This window comes from Microtus pennsylvanicus, chromosome 11, assembly GCF_037038515.1.
Source record: "Microtus pennsylvanicus isolate mMicPen1 chromosome 11, mMicPen1.hap1, whole genome shotgun sequence".
In the NCBI taxonomy this organism is placed as follows: Eukaryota; Metazoa; Chordata; class Mammalia; order Rodentia; family Cricetidae; genus Microtus; species Microtus pennsylvanicus.
Genome location: NC_134589.1, coordinates 20,566,090 through 20,584,905, shown reverse-complemented (window position 1 = coordinate 20,584,905; position 18,816 = coordinate 20,566,090). Strand labels below are relative to the sequence as shown.

The following is an 18,816-nucleotide window of genomic DNA, read 5'->3' as shown; positions in this document are numbered from 1 at the left end:
GGTGTTTTGCCTGAATGGATGTCTGTGTGAGGGTGCCAGATCCTCTGGAACTGGAGTTACAGACAGTCCTGAGCTGCCATGTGGGTGCTGGGTTCTCTGGAACAACAAACAGCCAGTACTCTTAACCACTGAGCCATCTCTCCAGCCCCATAATCAGCAGTTTGGAAACAAACACAGAGTTCAAAGCCAGCTAGACCTACGTACTGAGAGCCTGTCTGTCTTAAAATATAAGAAAGGGGTCGGGGGGAATCCTACCAACTAGTTAACGCCAGAACTGACTGTCTGGGAAGATCAGTTGGGGTCAGTACTTCCTGTGTGTCCCCCTAGAGCATACAAGATTTGCAAGGCTCCTCCCGAGGGTGGGGCTGTGTGCTGGGAGGAGGGAATTCACAGAAACGAAAGTGGAAGGCAAGTTTGCAAGCCGAAGTGGCTGGAGTTTGTTTCCGACGCTTCTGGGGGCTCTAAGGCCCAAAGAAGAGTTTAGTACTCCAGGGCGCTCCACCTTGTGCCTTGTTCGGAAGCCTCAGCTTTTGCCGACCAGGTGTGAGCCATGTCTACTTTCCAGAGTGTAAGTAAGTGGTGCGGGTGTGTGAGGGGGAATACAGAATGCTCTAGGCTGAGAACCTGCTCAGCTCACGCCTGCTGAAGGCCTGGAGGGAAGCCGAGAACTGGGGTCACCTTAGGCTACAGAGCTGGTCATTTTACATACTGCCTCAAAGACCAGGACTCGACACCCGCAGGTCAGGACCTTGATAATTCTGTGTGGATACATAATTTTATTTCTGTGTGGACACGTTTTAATTCTGTGTGGATACATGTTACAAATTTGGTAAATACTTTGTTGTTAGTCAACGTGTTATGTACCTGCTCTAATGGGAAATAATGTCCTGAAGTATCTCCCAGCCCCAGACGCCTCCCCTCAGATTTTCATATTGACCTTTTGGGCCTCTCTGGGACAGGTGGTCTCCTCCCTCTGACTCAGGTCACCTCTGAGCAGCTAGGTGGAGCTGTAAAGTCCGTCTGCCAACAGCCAGTGAGGTCGCAGGAGCAAGCACAGATTCTACAGTGGGCAGCCACCTCCAAGGAAGGATCCAGTGCAGCTTGTCCTCCTGGCTTTTCCACTCCCCTTCTCATTAGTTTTTTTGCTCGGAAAGCTTTCATTTGCCTCTCGGGTATAATAAGAAAAACCACAGGCTCCCGGAACAAACCTAGCTTCGAATCCTAGTTTCTTCAGATTATCCTGTACCCACCATTAGCCTTCCTAGGGTTTATAGTCAAATCTCCGTGTCCTTCCTTACTGTGTAGGGATACTAATCTTCACAAGGGTACCTATAGGGAGGGATAGGGAGATAGCTGGTCTGTAAACTGCTTATCTCGCGAGCACGAGAAGGAATTTGGGTCTCAGAACCCAGGTAAATTGAGTGTACTGACGTGTGCTTATAATCCCAGCAGTGGGGAGAAAGAGACAGACACACCCCTGGGGTTTGTCGATGAGCCACCCTGGCCTACTGGGCAGCTCCAGACCAGTGAGAGGCTCTGTCTTTAAAAGTAAGACAGAGTGTATGTAATGTGTGTGTATTTATTCATTTGTTTGTTTGTTTGGTTGGTTTTGGTATTTTGAGACAGGGCTTCTTTGTGTAACAGCCCTAGCTGTCCTGGAACTAGCTCTTGTAGACCAGGCTAGCCTCGAACTCACAGAGATCACCTGCCTCTGCCTCCCATGTGGTGCTAGGATTAGAGGCGTGCGCCACCACCACCGGTCCTTGTGTGTATTTTTTTTAAATCCTGAGAACTGCACTACAGAGACGGTTTAATGGTTAATTTCAGTACTAGAGGACCAGGATTCGACTCCTAACACACTCACATGGAGGCTAACAACCCTCTGTGACTCCAGTTTAGGGCATCTGGCTCCCCACTCTGGCCTCCTTGGACCCTGCATGTAGGCAAAACACCCATCCATACACGCTGAATTCTGGGAGCTAAACTTAGACCCTCTGCAAGAACAGAGGTGTCTCCAGCCCATTATATTTTCAAAAAATTACATTAATTTCTTTTCGAAAGATTTACTTTTATTTTTTAACATATGGGTGTCTTAGCTGCACATATTGTCTACATACCACATGCATGCCCGCTGCTTGTGGAGGAGAGAAAGAGGGGATTGGATCACCTGAATCTGGAGTTACAGATGGTTGAGTCACCGTATGAGTGCTGGGAGTGTCCTCTACAAGACCAGACAGTGCGCTTAACTGCTGAGATGTGTCTCCAGCCCAAGATTTATTTATCTTATTTTATTTGTGTGAGTGTCTTACCTGCATGTGTGTGCGCGCGCTATGTGCATAACTGGTACCCTCAGGGGTCAGAAGAGGATGCTGGCTCCCCTCAGGGAAATTAAGGATGGTTGTGAATCAACATATGGGTGCTAGGAACAAAACCTGAGTTCTCCGTAGGAGCAGCAGGTGCCTTTTTCTTTGTCCATTTGTGTTGTCAAGACAAAGTTCCTTTGTGTATGCCTGGCTGTCCTAGAAATAGCTCTGTAGACAAGACCAGCCTTAAACTCATAGAAATCTTCCTACCTCTGCCTCCTGAGTTCTGGGATTAATGGTGTCTGGCCAGCAAGTGCTTCTAACTGCTGAGCCATCTCTCCAGCCCTGCCAATAATGCATCTTTTAATCACTACATAATCTTCATTACTGTTGTTTTGTGTGTATGAGTGCCTGCCTGTGTGTGTGCACACGGACAGCCTATGTGTGTGCCTGCCTGTGTGTGTGAGCACATTTGCCATGGTGAGCATGTGGCAGTCACAGGATAACTTCCAAGAAATTCTCTCCTCCCACCATTGATCTGGAGTCAAGTCATCAGTCTTGTGTGTCACGTGTTCTTATGGCTAAGCCATCTCGTCAGTCATGCCCCTCCACCCCCCTTTTAGTGTAAGGCCACAGGCAGGGAAACGGGTCAGTGGCTAATGACGACCTACTAAATGCCAGGTACAGTGGGACCCTACCATCCAAGTATCACAAAATCACCTCCTAGGCTGGGGGTGTAGCTCTGGGATAGAGTTTGTGTTGACCATTTATAAGTCCCTGTCTCGCTCCCCAACACTGTGGTGGGGAGGGGCAGATCACAGATGTTTGGCAACTTGTGGGCAACTTGGATTAGGCAATTAAAAACAGTTCTGCTTATCATAAAGACAATGATCAGAAGTTCACGAGCAGATATGTCCTCGACTGCCAACGGTCCAGCTCCACAATAGAGTTAAAGTGACACACGCTCAGTGGGAAGTGTCTTCTGTTTGAAGCAAGGTCTCCTTAGTAGCATTGGCTGGCTTGGAAGTCACAATGTAGACCAAGCTGGCCTCAAACTCACAGATCTACTGCCTCTGCCTCTCCAAAACTGGGGTTAAAGTTGTGCTCAAACATGCCTAGCCAGGTAGTGCTCTTTGGATTTTGACCTCTTCTGGTTGTGATATGATGTTATCTCTGCTTATGACAGGGAGTCATGAGGATGACCGCTGGGACCCTGCAATGCTCACCATGACAGGCGAACGCAGAGCGCTCTCCTTTGTGTTTCTATCTCCTTAATTCCTATTTATTTATTGAGACGGGGTCGGAATATGGAACACAAGTTGACCTCAAATTCTGTTTTCCTGCTGCAGCCTCCCTAGTGCTGAGGCTATAGGCTTTCACCACCAATCTGGATTATCCAATACGTCTCTTTTCTTTCTTCTCTTCCTTCTTCCCTCCCTCCCTCCCTCCTTCCTTCCTTTCCTTACTCTCTCTCTCTCTCTCTCTTTTTCTAGAGACAGGTTTCTTTGCATATCCCTGGTTGTCCTGGAACTTGCTCTGTAGACTGGGTTAGTCTCAAACTCATAGCTGCCTGCCTTTGCCTCTGGAGAGCTGAGATTAAAGTGTGCACTCTGTAGACCAGGCTGGCCTTGAACTCACAGAGATACACCCCACTACCGCCCGGCTCGATGCATTTCCTCAAAGTATAATTTGCATTTTGTTTTTCTCAGATGTCTTGTCTTTCCTTCTGATGAAGCAAGCTCCTTACATGGGCTTTGGTGGCAAATCTCAGTCAGGAGCAGGGGTTCAGTCCTTCCAGGCTGCGGGAAATTGAGGCTCCGAATGGAACGGTGCACGCAGCTTCACAGAGAATTTGCAAATCACATGACTCTCGAAGACACTTCAGAAATGGCCCTGGTAGCAGTGGCCCCTACTATGTTCCAAATGGCAAACTTCTTTTTTTTTTTTTAATTATTTATTTATTTATTATGTATGCAGTGTTCTGCCAGCATGTATCCCTGCAGCCCAGAAGAGGGCACCAGATCTCCTTACGGATGGTTGTGAGCCACCATGTGGTTGCTGGGAATTGAACTCAGGACCTCTGGAAGAGCAGCCAGTGCTCTTAACCTCTGAGCCATCTCTCCAGCCCCAATGGCAAACTTCCTAATGGCCTTGTTGTTGTGCCTCCTGTGAGGGCAGCAAATCTGCCGCAGGCGACTGTGGCCTTTTTGGCCCCAGTGTTGTGTCTCCTGTTTTAGGCCATTCCCAAAAGTTAATGCTTGGCTTACAGTATTTTCAGCCCGCCATGGGCTCATCTCATCGTGAGCAGGGAACATCTGTGGGAAGATTAGTGTGTTGCAGCATCATTTATAACAGGAGGAAAAGGGCAAGAACGTGGTACAGTCCTGTAATTCCAGAACTCTGAAGGCTAAGGTAGGAAGATCTTTAGGGTAAAGTTGTGTTAAACAGAGACCTTGTGTCCAAAACAGGAAAAGAAAAATGTACATGTCCAATAATAGATTAGGTTTGAAAAGATGATAAAATGTATTGCATAGGAGGGGGTCAGTGAGCAAGGTACCTGCTATGCAAGCACGAGGACCTGAGCTTGAACCCCTGAAACCCAGGAAAAGCTGGGCCTAGTATCTTACATCTATAATCCCAATGCTTCAGTGGTAAGATGGTAGACAGAGACAGGAAGGTCCCAGAAGTCCATGGCTAGCCTGGTACATGCAGTGGCAACACCTGAGAAACCCTGCCTCAAACACGGTAGAAGGCAAGATTAACATCTGAGTTTGTCCTCAGATTTCCATTGGTGACACACACATACACAGGCTAACGCGTGCATATGAATCCACACACCAGATCAGCTCCCACCATACTGGGTGGCGTTGAAGCAATAGAATCTGGATGTGTTTACTCATGCCAAAGTTCCTAGTCCAGTTCATCCTGCCATTCTGCCATCATTGCCACAGATTTTGGTATCTTTTTTTTTTTTTGTAGGATCTCATTATGTAGCCCCAGCTGTTTGTCCTAGAACTTGCTCTGTAGACCAGGCTGGCCTGGCCTCGAACTCAGAGAGTCACCCGCTTCTGCCTCCCGAGCGCTGGGATTAAAGGCGTGCGCCACTGCTGCCACTGCCACCTAGCAAATATTTCAAGTGTGTTTCCCCTGAGCTATTTTTTTTTCAAATAAAAATCTAGAATTCTAATTTCTCTTAAAAATAGGAAGATAGGGCTGGAGAGACGGCTCAGTGGTTAAGAGCATTGCCTGCTCTTCCAAAGGTCCTGAGTTCAATTCCCAGCAACCACAACCATCTGTAATGAGGTCTGGTGCCCTCTTCTGGCCTGCAGGCATACACACAGATAGAATACTGTATACATAATAAATAAATAAATAAATAAAAATAGGAAGATAAACCAGCAGTGCCCACCTTTAATCCCAGCACTCGGGAGGTAGAGGCAGGTAGATCTCTGAGTTAGAGGCCATCCTGGTCTACAGAGTGAGTTCCAGGGCAGCCAGAGCTACACAGAGAAACCCTGTCTCAAAAACCAACCAAACAAAAAAGAACAGGAATATATAGGCTATTGGAACCCCATCTCCAGGAGGAAAAATGAACTCAAGCACTCCTTATCACCCTACATTGGTCTTGACTCACCCATGTCATCTAACCGGCCCGTAACTGCACTGAGTTTGCAACCTCTGATTCACAGATGGAATCAGGGACCTTTCCCACCACTCCTACGCCAGCATAATGTGGTCAAGCTCTAGTCTTCCTCTGCTCGAAACAGCAAACTCCCACAGAATGTCTTCGGCACCACCTGTCCCCTGCTCGCTCCCTGCCGCTCGCTCCATTCGTCCATCACACATTCACTGAACCTGTTTCATTCCAGAGACTTCTCTAGACATTTGGGATGCAGATGGGAACTAGGCAGGGTTGGCCTGTCCCAAGCAGGGACAGCCTTCTCTGGGTCAGTCCTGTCAGGTTTCCTGACCACCACTCTGCCAGCCAGTGGCTGTGTTTTCCCACAAACAAAGGTGCATTCATTCCTTTCCTTATGCTGCCTTTCTGTCTATTCTGTTGGTGTTCTCTTTGGACTCCCTCCAGCTCACACCAGCCTGAAAGGCTGCTCGGCATGCAGAAAGAGGACAAGACGGGAGGTGTGCAAGTTACTTCTCCATGGGGACCTAGTCTGTCTGGCCAAGGGACGTCTAACAAATCCTTTAACCTTTATAGTCTCCTCATCTATAAAATAAGGACAAGAGGGCATCCTCACAGTGTTGTAACAAGAATTGAGTGATAGGGTCAATTTGAGAGGTTTCGTTTATGGGTGGGGTAGCTTAGGTCTGCAATCCTTGAACTCTGGAGGCTGAAGCAGGAGGATTACTGTGAGTTTGAGGCCTGCCTCAGCTACGTGGTGAGTAGTAGTCCAGTGGGGACCATATACTACTACTCTACCTCACGACAGCCGAAGGAGGGGCTGGCGCTGTAGCTTTGAGCGCGGTAGAATGCCTGCTTTTCAGTAGTCCTGAGTTCAATCCAGGGCACTGCCTAAACCAGGTGTGGAAGTACCTGTGCCTGTGATTCCTGCTCTCAGGAAGTGGAAGCTGGAGTTCAAGGTCATCCACGGCCTTGTAAAGAGTTTAAGGCCACATCTACCTCCTCCTCCTCCTCCTTTTATTTCTCCTCCGCCACCAGGACAGGGTTTCTCTGTGTAGTCCTGGCTGTCCTGGAACTCGCACTGTAGACCAGACTGGCCTCAAACTCACAGAGATCTGCCTGCCTCTGCTTCCCGAGTGCTGGGATTAAATGGTTGCCTTCTTGTTTCCTTCAGCTCCAACAGGTCCTCTGCAAACTTCAGGAGGAACAATCCAGGCTCAAGGTCAAGCTGCAGGATCTGCAACAGCTGAAAAAGGGGCTCGTGAACATTCCCAGAAATGAGGTTAGATGGGAAGTGATGTATTCCTGGTAGAAAAGGGCTGCTCGGGCTGAGAGATGGCTCAGTGGTTAAGAGCACTGTGGTGCTCTTGCAGAGGACATAGGTTCGGTTCCTGGCACCTACTGGGGCAGCTCCTAACTGCCAGTAACTCCAGGTACAGGGGATACAACGCCCCCTTCTGGAATTCATGGGTACCTGGACACACACAGACACACATGTATACATGCAACCACCATTTCTTCCTTGCTGTGTGACATCAAGCATGCTGATTGAGCTCTCTGAATCTCAGTTTTCTCATCTGTGAGGTGAGGCTGCCTACCACCCAGGCTTGTGTGAAGACAAACCAAGAGCTTGTATGAAAAGTGGCGCATATTAATCCCAGCACTTGGGAGGCAGAGGCAGATCTCTGTGAGTTCGAGACCAGCCTGCTCTACAAGAGCTAGTGTCAGGACAGGCTCCAAAGCTACAGAGAAACCCTGTCTCGAAAAAAAAAAAAAGAAAGAAAGAAAGAAAGAAAAGTGGCACATAGGCCAGGCGGTGGTGGCGCACGCCTTTAATCCCAGCACTCCAGAGGCAGAGGCAGGAGAATCTCTGTGAGTTCGAGGCCAGCCTGGACTACAAGAGCTAGTTCCAGGACAGCCAGGAATGTTACACAGAGAAACCTGTCTTAAAAAATGGCTCATGTCTTTAGTCCCATCACTCTGGGGGGTGGGAGTGGGGGACGACACAGGGGCAGGCCAGCCTCATTTGCAGAGCTAGGTTCAGGACAGCCAAGCCTACACAAAGAAACACTGTCTTGAAAAACCAACAGAAAAAAGAAGAGCCGGTATGACCTGTTATCACCACACAGCCCAGCTCTTCGGTGAAGACATTCTGCACTGAGCATCCATCAAACAGAACTGGGGGACACATTTTGCTCAGGAGGGAGTGGTGGGGACCTCTCCTAGTCTTGAAGGTTATTAACTTGCCTCTTTCTCCCAACCTCCAGATCCCATTCCCAGTGCCTGAAGTACCCTTGGTATTCCAAGGCCGCACACAGCAGGGCAGGCAAGCACCCAAGTTTATGGTTTCTAACTTGGAGATCTGCTGCCCTCTGCCTGAAGGTTCTGCTCTGGTCACCTTTGATGACCCCAAAGGTTAGCCTCCTGTGGGAGGGTATCGTCTGGGGGAGGTTCAGGAGGGAGGTCAGAAGGTTTCCCAGGACTGACCCTGTCATTGCCCCCTCCCCCGCTCCCCAGTGGCTGATCAGTTGATACAACAGAAGGATCATAAAATTGACATAGAAGACTGCCGGCTGCGGGTGCAGATCCAGCCCTTGGAGCTGCCTGTGGTGACCAACATCCAGGTGACAGAATGGCAGGGTCCTTTCCCATGCAGTAGGTGGGATTCAGAAGCTGGGTTCTATGGATGAGTGGGCCACCTGCTCTGTCTCCCACTAGGTGTCCAGCCAGCCAGATAACCACAGGGTGCTAGTCAGTGGCTTTCCTGCTGGACTGAAGCTGAGTGAGGAGGAGCTGCTGGACAAATTGGAGATCTTCTTTGGCAAGGCCAAGAATGGAGGTGGGGACGTGGAGACCCGGGAGATGCTGCAAGGGACTGTCATGCTAGGTTTCGCTGATGAGAAAGGTAAGGGTGCTGCAGGGAAGGTCAGGGGGTCAGGGTGGATGAGGCTGGGAAAGGAAAGGCCTTGATGCCGAAGGTCACCTTCCCTGTTCCTCACAGTGGCCCAGCACCTATGCCAGATTGGCCAGTTCACAGTGCCACTGGGCCGGCAGCAGGTCCCTCTGAGAGTCTCTCCCTATGTGAGTGGGGAGATCCAGAAAGCCATGGTAAGTGGTGGGTGGGGCCTGGGAAGCATCTACCTGCCAAGCACCTGCCTGGGGAGGTTTCAGGGCCCCCAAACCTCACTGGACTACACAGCAACCTTCCTGGGCTTCCAGACCCATCCCATGTTTTCATGGGGTACTCCTTGTTCTAACCGCTGTGCCCCACTGCCCTGTATTCAAATGAGCCCTTGCCATTTCCTGGCTCTTTTTCTAGATCAAATCCCAGCAAGTGCTTCACTCGGTGCTGGTGACGAATATTCCCGATATCCTGGATGCCCAAGAACTGCACGACATCCTGGAGATCCACTTCCAGAAGCCCACCCGTGGGGGCGGGGAGGTGGAGGCCCTGACAGTTGTACCCCCAGGGCAGCAGGGCCTGGCTGTCTTCTCTTCTATGTCAAGCTAGGACTGCATGAACGACCACCTGCTAGGGACTGGGTTCACATACTGCCTAAAGCTACCAAGAACAGTGAAAGTACCAACCCAGTGTGCTGGTCTTCCTTATGTCAGGATAGCAGACTCTGTATGTGGAAGGGAGGTCGCGGGAGAGGGCAGAACCCAGATCTCTACAGCAGTGGCTTCCACTGACACATTCTCCCCACTTCTTTTCCCCTTGACAGTCAGGGCTTCTCTCTGTAGCCCTGGAAATCCGCTCTAGACCAGAGCTCTGCCTGCCTCTGCCTCCCAAGTGGTGCTGGGATTAAAGGTGCAGGCCTCTCCCAGCACTCCTAAAAGCAACATCTGATCAGAACTCAGGGTTTGGCTTTTTATTGACACAAACACAAAGGCAGCTGTGGTAATGGGGTGGGGGGACACAAAAGCAAACATCGCACTTCCTTCATGGAGGCCTCATTTAGACCACAGGGTGGCTGGGCCCCTCCTCCCTCCCATGGCTGGAGTAACAGCTTTCCCTAGCCAGAACTCAGAAGCAGTTACTCCAACCCAGCCTCAAAGGTCCCCACTTTGGCTCCTACCCCACTAGATCCCCTGCCCAGGCTCTTCCTCCCCCACCAGTGTAAACAGAGTTTGGGGCTGAGCCTCAGGGATGCTGCTTAGGCTCTAGGAAGGCAGCCGGCTTCCCTGACAGCAAGGGACCCAGCATAAGATCCAGGAGTATCTTCCCAGAACTCTGCTGGTCCAACCTCCTGCCTCTTTCTTCCCCACCACCGACAGACAGGACAGGGCACAGACCACAGTAAAAGCAGCTTGATCCCCAGAGTCTGGAGCTGCCCCTCCCACCCCTGGCACAGACACAGATTTTTGGCAGTGTTGTAGGGCTGGGGAGGAGTAGGCCTCAGCTCCACCAGCACAGGGAAGGCACCGGGGAGAAGAGAATGGAAAAGGAGCCGGAGACAGGGCCGCCCCTCTCCACACACACAAGCACATGTTTTCCAATGCTAAGGCACTGAGACAAATCCAGAGACCTCAGTGAAGGGGAGGGGTACCCGGTCCCCTCCCAGAGCCATGAGCTACGGAGTTGGTCTGATTCCTGACCTTGCTGGATGGAGGAGGCAGCCTTAGTTAAAGGCAGCAAACTGGAGATGGAAGAAATCCAATTGTGCTTAAGAAACTGGGGGCAGGAGACAAGGCTGGGTACTGATCAAGTCCAGGGGTGGGGACTTGTAGGGTTGCAGGGACACTACGGGGGGGGGGATGATACGGGTGCATGCTGGACTCACACAGATTAGCCCCACATCCTGAGCTGACCTTTGGATTCTTTGGGGAGGTGGTGGGGCAGGAGGGGAGATGAGGCAGAGGTGGAAGCACACACGACAGGGAGGGACTGGCTAACCTTAGCACAAAAGCAGCATGGCAGGCCCAGGGAGAGGGTGGGGGGCAGGAAGCAGCCAGCCTCCTCATGACCCTCCCTGTCCCTTTGGCAGGGCCCAGACATCCAAGTGGTCACTTCCCAACCTCTTCTGAGGGCAGGAAGGGGGAGGGACAGCCCTGAGCAAAGAGCAAGCTCAGAGCAGGGAAGTGGTCCTCAGCAGAGACCTTTAGAGGGAGGGCGGGAGGGAGGGCAGAGCATCATGACAGAGGATGAAATGTGAGAGGCTGGTGGGCAATGCAACAGGGCTTCCCATCTTCACCCTTCCTGGCTCTCAAGGGCCCCTCGCCCTAGGTCTCCTTCTCGGGTCCAGGGACCAGGAGGACCTTGCCCACATTCTTCTTCTCCTGCATCTGCTTCATGGCATCAGCCACCTGGACAGGAAGAGAAGACCACTACTGGTGCCATCTGTCCCATCTCACAGAGCCAATCCCAGCTTCTTGGGATCCTCTCCTGAATCACCCAGACCCTTCCCGGAGGCTCCACACTCACCTTCTCGAAGGGCCAGACTGAGTCAATTCGAGGTTTGATGCGGCCCTGATTGTACAGAGCCAGGAGATGGGTAACCACCCTGCTCACCAGTTCCACCTCACCCTCCAGGGAGCCCAGGTAGAAGCCACACACGGCTCGGTTGGCCTGCAGCAACTGCTGAGCTGTTACGCTGAACTGATTCCACCAAGTGCGGGCCATGGCCATCAGGTTCCGCTTGGGGCCAGTCAGCAGGTTGGCCATTCCTAAGGGACAGAGTGACATGGCCTATGAGCCACGTACAAGCATCCCCGTGCGTTTGAATCCGAGTTTGTCTAGCTCCTCGATCTTGCGACACTCAACACCAGGACTATCCCGGTTACTAGGCACAAACTAACTCTTGCTCTCTGGCAAATATAATGGCATGTGTCTACAATCCCACTACTCAGGAGGTAGAGGCAGGAGGATCAGGCAGGAGTTCAAGGCCATCCTCAGCTACGTAGCAAGTCTGAGGCCAGTCTGGGCTACGTGAGATTTGTCTACACACATGCACATACATGTTTGCACGCACTTGTGTACATGCACACTCACACAAAATGAGCCCTTGAGATGGCACCGTGCCGAGCTGGGGACCCACATGGTGGAAGAAGAGAACTGACTCCCGCCAGCTGTCCTCTGGGTTCCACACACGCGCCACAGCAACCACAGGTACACGCACATAAATAAAAAAATTCGACACCCAAGGGCTGGGGACGTAGCTCAGTTGGTAGACTGCTTGTCTACCCTGTACACTATAAATCAAGAATGTGGTGCAGGCAAGAGCCTCGGCAATTGGGAAGCAGAGGCAAGATGAGAAGTTCAAATTTGTCCTTGACTATGAAGTGGGCTTGAAGATGACTTGGGATACTGAACCCTTGTTTCACAAAAGAAAAAAAGAGCCTGGTGTGGTAGTGCATGCCTTTAATCCCAGCACTCTGGGAGGCAGAGGCAGGCGGATCTCTGTGTGTTTGAACTCAGCCTGGTCTACAAAGTACAAAGCGAGTTCGTTCCAGGACAGCCAGAGTGGTTACACAGAGAAACCCTGTCTCAAAAAAGCCAAGTAATTCCCAGCACTCGGGAGGCAGAGGCAGGCGGATCTCTGTGAGTTCGAGACCAGCCTGGTCTACAAGAGCTAGTTCCAGGACAGGCTCCAAAGCCACAGAGAAACCCTGTCTCGAAAAACCAAAAAAAAAAAAAAAAAAAAAAAAGCCAAGTAATAATAATAATAATAATAATAATAATAAAAACTGGAGAGAGAGGCAGGTAGACCTCTGAGTTCCAGGCTAGCCAGAGCTACTTAGTGAGACCCTGTGTCAAAAGGGGAAGAGGAAGACGAGATGGGAGATGGAAAGATCACTTTTCACCAGGTATGGTGTTGTGGGAGAGGGAAGAATTGGGAGCCGGTGGCAGGAAGCGAGAGAGCACACACGCTCTCTTCCAAATTCCCCCTCATTTTGATATTTGCCTTTTTGTGTAAAGTGGGTTTTAAAACAAAAACCCAGCTTGCCCAAGAAGCCCAAGTGGCGCTGAGGAAGAAAGCGGACTGGCTGGTTTAGCATGGGAAATAATCCCCAAATAGGAAGGCAAAATTACTATGACTCACAGGAAAAGTTGTGAAAGGGAATGAGAGTGGCTGGCACCCAGAGGCAGCAGTCCCATTCATACATCCAGGACCGTTTTAACCCCGACCTCGCCGTAGAGCTGCGGAGCCTCCATCCTTCCTTCTTCACAACAGCTCAGGCCCCCGTATCCCACCATATTAGTGGGATTTATGTATTAATTAGTCCCACCCTCCTGCCCTGTGCAACCTCACTGCATTTGAGACAACTAACAACTCACCGTAAGTGACAACTTTGCCCATGGGTTTGAGGAGGTGGTAGCCCTTGGCAGTGTCGGATCCACCCAGGGGGTCCATGACTATGTCTACTCCTGTCACAGAGTAAGACCCAGAGGTGACAAACATTAATATCCACAGGTCTGGAGACACCCCCACCCTGCCCTGTGCCATCCTCCCGACTCCCGGGCCCTGCCCCCACCTTTGGGGGAGATCTTCTTGATCTCGTCCACATAGTCAGTTGTGTGGTAGTCGATGGCATGGGTGACCCCGTTCTCCTTCAGCACCTCGTGCTTGCTGGCCGAGGCTGTTCCAAACACCGTCACGTTCTCCACGGTGCGGCACAACTGCAGGGCTGCCATGCCCACACCACCTGCAGCACGGAGCAGGGACAGAGTCACTGAGCCTCCATTCCACGCTCCAGCCTCCCAAAGACCTAGTCAGTCAGCCCATCACTTTCATTGTGCCTCCTTTTGGGGCCTATGTTCAAATTCCATAATTGAGAACCAGAGAGGAGGAGACTGGACCAAGAGAAGGTGTGGGGTGTGGGCACACGGCTAAGGGCAGCAGGCTGAACCTGGTATCCAAATGTTACCACGGCAACTATACTGCAGAGGCCGCTGGGCTCCAGAGGCCAGGCAGCCTGGTGTTACCATGACAACAAACCAGCCAGACTACAGAAAGGGGCCCAGAAGGGAAATCAGGGTGGGGAAAAAAAAAAAAAAGAAGGGATCTGTCACCTGCAGCCATGTGTACCAAGACGCTGTGGCCAGGCCTTAGGTTGCCGAAGTCAAAGAGAACCATGTAGGCGGTGATATAATTGACCAGAAAAGCAGCAGCTTCCTCAAAGGTCATGGCCTCAGGCATCAGGAAGGTCTGGGCTGATGGCACGGTCACCTCCTCCTGCCACATCCCTGACCGGCTCAAAGCCATCACCCGGTCCCCTGCCTTGAAGAAATGGGAGAATATCACTTGATTACCGATTCACTAGCCCACAGGTGACTTACCGGCCTTCACCATGTCCTAGACCACTGAAGATGCAGCAGCAGGAGACACAGCAGCGGTGGTCGTGGGGTTAACAATAACAGTGTCATTTACTGAGTGTTTCTCTAGTGTTTCATATGGAAGCGCTCAATCAATCCTTACATCAGTTTTGGGCCATTCTTATCTCCACATAACAGATCATAACGCTTCATTATTATGTAAGATCCCTGAACTTCAAGGAACTTCCAGTTAGGGCAAGCATAAGTATTGTTAAAGAGATCAAACTGCTTTGGTTACAAAAGTGGGCCCCACCATTTAATGACAATGTGGCCTGGGGCAAATAAAAATTATTTAACCACTTTTCTTATCTTCATAAGGGGAACTGTAAGAATTAAACAAACAAAAATACAACATTCAGAGACACTTAGCACACTATCCTGAGTTAATACCAGTAATGTTAGCTAACAATAATAATAGTAACAACAAGGAGAAATCATCAAGTAACTGAAAAAAGAGGGCTACACATAGCAAGGGCCATGCCAAAATGCAGGTAAGTGTACCTGAGTTGTAAATGGTAAAATGGGGTGACCACCCCAGGGGCAGCTGTATTTCAGCTAACATTGGCTTAATATTAGAAAAATTATGCAGGCAGACATGGCACAAAAGGGTGATGCTCAAGAGACAACCCATTCCAGCCACAAGGAAAAGGCGTGGTCTTTCATTCTCAGTCACTTGCAGGAGGGTCTCTCTGCAGGAGGAAAGGGGACAAAGACAGCAACTAGGCAGGAGGAGGGAGGAGTCTCAGTCAGCCTGACTCTAGGAAGACCGTGCAGAGAGCAGTGTGGGAGCTGTCCTAGACAATCAGGGTCTTAGCTACTGCAGGAAATTTAGGATCCACAGGGTGGAAGAATAAGACCTCCTACAAAGGCTGTTTTCCAAGTCATCAAGTCCCCATACTGAAGAGGACACCTTTTCTTCTGTGAGTTCTGGCCTGGAGGGTGAAGTCTGGGAAAGAAAGCCCCCAAATTCAAGTCTAGTAGATACAGTGGCAACCCAAGAGAGCTCGCAACAGAGTAATTTCCAGTCGGACTAACGGCCAGTCCCGGATGTAGTCTAGGAAAATGTCATTTGGTCTAGCTCATACCTAACCTTTAGCCCTCCCAGCTCGGGGCCATGACCCCTCCCCAAGGCAGCCACCAGGAGGGTGGAAAAGCTCTCCCCGTAGAATCCAGGCTCTTAACAGCAGATTCTTGCCCTAGGCAGGATATCCTGTATTTACCAGGCGGAAAGTGTGGGGAGGAGTGGGTAGATGGGTGGCCTTCAGCAGTAACTCCAGCTATTAACTTCCCCTTTCACCTCCCCTCCCCCCAAAAATTCCTTTTAGCATCATCCAAGAGTCGGATTATTTCTAAGCCAGGGCAAGGGTGGGACCACAGCTGGATTCATGGAGAAGGATTTTAAGGAGGAGCTGTTTGCATGTTCAACAAATCCAGCAAACAGCAGGTCAGCAAAGGCCAAGATTCTAAGACTGCTTTGGAGACGCTTCTCCTGAAGGTGCGGGATTTGAAAAGAAACTCCTGAACTCATGATATGAAGAGGCGTCACCTCAGATGTCTCAAAAAGCTGGTCATCTGGTAAGTCTCATGTGGCCGAGGTTATGGCTGCGATTAATGATAAATGAGAAACAGACCGGCAAAGCTGGGCCAACCTGCTCAAGGTGCCACACCTCTCCACCCTAGTCCAAATGGGCTCCACCCGCTCGGGTTTCAGAGGCCGGGGTCCTCCGTACCCGAGACGGAGATGGTTTGGACCGGAAGTTCCCAAGAGTAGCCCCGGGTCGTGGCCTACCCGCTGAGTCACTGGAGACGAGATGGTGTTGCAGTCACGAGAGCCTAAGACAAAGATGGGAGCCCGATCCCGCCCCCCACCCCACCCGCCAAAAACTGAATAGTAGTGTAAGGCCCGTCGAGAGTGAGGGAGCGAAGCTCCTTCTGCTCCATGATGGGTGTGTCCCCTCTGGCCCAGCTCGGGGAGGGGCCGCCATACACCCCCATACACCACGGGGCTGCATGTGACTAGCGCTCTGGCATGGCCTCCTGCACCCCCGCCTAACTCCGTCTACACAGCTTCTCAAAGCTCCCGCGGGAGGGAAAGCGGGAGCCAGTCACCACTCAACAGTCACTGACCACAACTGCCCGGGGAGTGTTTAGTGGGCAGGGGTACAGGTGTGGTTTTACTAGGGGAGGGGGCGAGCAGGTCATCTTGCGCATGCGCCTGGGCGCCTTATTGTTTTCCGCCCCCTCCCCTCTGTAACTCCGCTCGGGGCGGCGGCCACGACTAAAAAATGGTTGGGGAAGGGGTAATAACGCAGTCGCCAGCCCCCAGTAAACCCTTTTTCTCTAAGCCTCAAGACATAAATTGCTTTCCCATGCATCCCATGTTAGTCCACCCGCGTCCCTGCTGGCTTCCCCGTCCAGACACACCCCCGGCACGCGCCCACTCCTGCCTTGCCGCTGCTCACCTTACGGTCGCTGACACCCTCGCCCACGGCCACCACCACGCCCGCGCCCTCTATGCCGGGGGTGACCGGCAGCGGCGGCAGCCGGTCGTGCAGCCCCTGGCGGGCAAAGAGGTCGGAGAAGTTGAGCCCACAGGCTCGCACGCGCAGCGTCAGCTGACCGGGACCCGGGGCCGGGGTCGCCGCCGGCCGGCTCTGCAGCTTCACTTTGTCGTAGCCACCGAAACCGGTGAGTACCAAGCAGCGCAGCGGCGGGGCCGAGGCGGTGGCCGACGCTTCGGGGGCCGGGGGCGGCTGCGGGTCGCTCGCCACCTCTGCTGTGGGGGGCTGCGAAGACGCATCCTCCCCGGCCCCGGTCCCGGCCTCGGCCGCCGCCGCTGCAGTGGCCGCCTCGGCTGCGTCCCTCTCGGCCGACATGGTGAGACTCCCGACGTGCACTCCCAGCTGTACAGAAAGGGTGCCCAGCTTGGGAGGGCGGGACACGCGTCAGGAAGAGCGCAGGCTGCGGACCCCAGTGGGTGGGGCGGGGCCCTGGGGCGGGGCCCCTGCCCGAGGGTGGAGCTTCGTGCGCGGATTTAAAGGGCTAGGCCCTCTGCTGACCGAGCTGGGAGAGCGCAAAGGGACTAGCGGTGCTGGTGGTGGAGGGTGGTATATGTGTGTGTGTGACTGATAAGCTTGAGGAGATTCTGGGGCATGGAGAGACGGAGACTTAATTTATTCATAATAAGCCTTATACGAATTAAAAGCTGTCATGGCTCAGTTTGAGGATAATCCAAAAATTTGAGTTTACATCCGATTTGGGGAGCTAGTCACCTGTGGATCAGAATCCGGAGAAATTGTGCCTCGGGTTCTAACTCTGCCCACTAGTAGTAACCAGATTTCATTCATTGTGGTCTTGCAATGGCAAATTACGCATGTGAACTGATCTTCCAAGACAGGATCTGATTATGTAGCCCTGGCTGCCCTGGAACAGCTGTGTAGAGGAGGCTGGCCTTGAACTTACATAGTTACACCTGTTGCTGCCTCGTGAGTCCTGTAGGTAAAGGCATGCGCCACCACTCTCCTTTTTCTTTTTTTTTTCTTTTTTTCTTTTTCGAGACAGGGTTTCTCTGTGGCTTTGGAGCCTGTCCTGGAACTAGCTCTGTAGACCAGGCTGGTCTCGAACACTCTCCTTTTTCTTTCTCACTTTTTTTCTTTTTTTAATTAATTTATTTATTTATTATGTATACCATATTCTGTCTGCGTGTATGCCTGAAGGCCAGAAGAGGGCACCAGACCTCATTACAGATGGTTGTGAGCCACCATGTGGTTGCTGGGAATTGAACTCAGGACCTCTGGAAGAGCAGGCAATGCTCTTAACCGCTGAGTCATCTCTCCAGCCCCACTCTCTTTCTTTTGTTGGTATTGAAGATAGAATCCAGAGCCTCATGAACGCTAGGCAAGTGCTCCACCCCTAAGCTGTATCTCTAACTTAAACTTAATCGTTTTGGTTGTCAATGCTGTGTGTCTGTTCCCTTTCTGTAAAATAGTGATGCTGTTGTGTTCATAGCTCTCTCTCTCTCTCTCTCTCTCTCTCTCTCTCTCTCTCTCTCTCTTTCTCTCTCTCTCTCTCTGAGATAGGGTCTCTCTATGTAGCCCTGGCTGTCCTGGAGCTCATCATGTAGAGTCAGCTGGCCTGGGACTCAGGGAGATCTGTCTGCCTCTGCCACCTAAATGCTGGGATTCAAGTCGTACAATACCACGCCCGGTTAAAGAAAAGCTTCCAAAAGGCAAGAGATGCCATGAAAATGGAGGTTTGATTATTGTTAGCATGAGACGAGGCTGAAATTGGCTTCTAGACTAAGGTCTGGCCCCAGCTGAGCTGTCACCAGGTTCTAGCTTCCTTAGTCTTTTCTTTCTCTTTCTACCAAAATGTCCACCAGAGGACGCAAACGCTCCCCTAAAACTTTCCACTCAGTACTTGGCTAGAGGAACTCAGTCCACGCTTCTAGGATGGTCCAGGCACACAGTTAAGTTGCTGCAGGCCCAGATCCGGCCACCCGTCGCTATGGAGACGGAAAGCTATGATGTCACTAATGTCTGGTGGGAGTGCTAGGGTCG

At 51.5% G+C, this 18,816-nt stretch overlaps 2 protein-coding genes across 2 annotated transcripts; one reads left to right on the top strand and one right to left on the bottom strand.

Annotated features, from left to right (window-relative positions):
* Positions 1–401: 401 nt before the first annotated feature.
* Ifi35 (interferon induced protein 35) lies at positions 402–9,527 on the top strand. Its single transcript, XM_075990640.1, has 7 exons — positions 402–568; positions 7,115–7,222; positions 8,208–8,355; positions 8,458–8,564; positions 8,659–8,845; positions 8,942–9,048; positions 9,260–9,527. Exons 1-7 carry the CDS (start codon positions 551–553, stop codon positions 9,449–9,451), a joined length of 867 nt encoding a protein of 288 aa, XP_075846755.1. The 5' UTR covers positions 402–550; the 3' UTR covers positions 9,452–9,527.
* Positions 9,528–9,797: 270 nt separating this feature from the next.
* Vat1 (vesicle amine transport 1) lies at positions 9,798–17,208 on the bottom strand. The gene is made up of 6 exons (XM_075990639.1): positions 16,720–17,208; positions 13,955–14,162; positions 13,417–13,587; positions 13,220–13,309; positions 11,366–11,607; positions 9,798–11,247 (listed from the first exon to the last, which is right to left on the bottom strand). The coding sequence occupies exons 1-6, from the start codon at positions 17,131–17,133 to the stop codon at positions 11,164–11,166; spliced, it is 1,209 nt and encodes a 402-aa protein (XP_075846754.1). The 5' UTR covers positions 17,134–17,208; the 3' UTR covers positions 9,798–11,163.
* Positions 17,209–18,816: the final 1,608 nt, after the last annotated feature.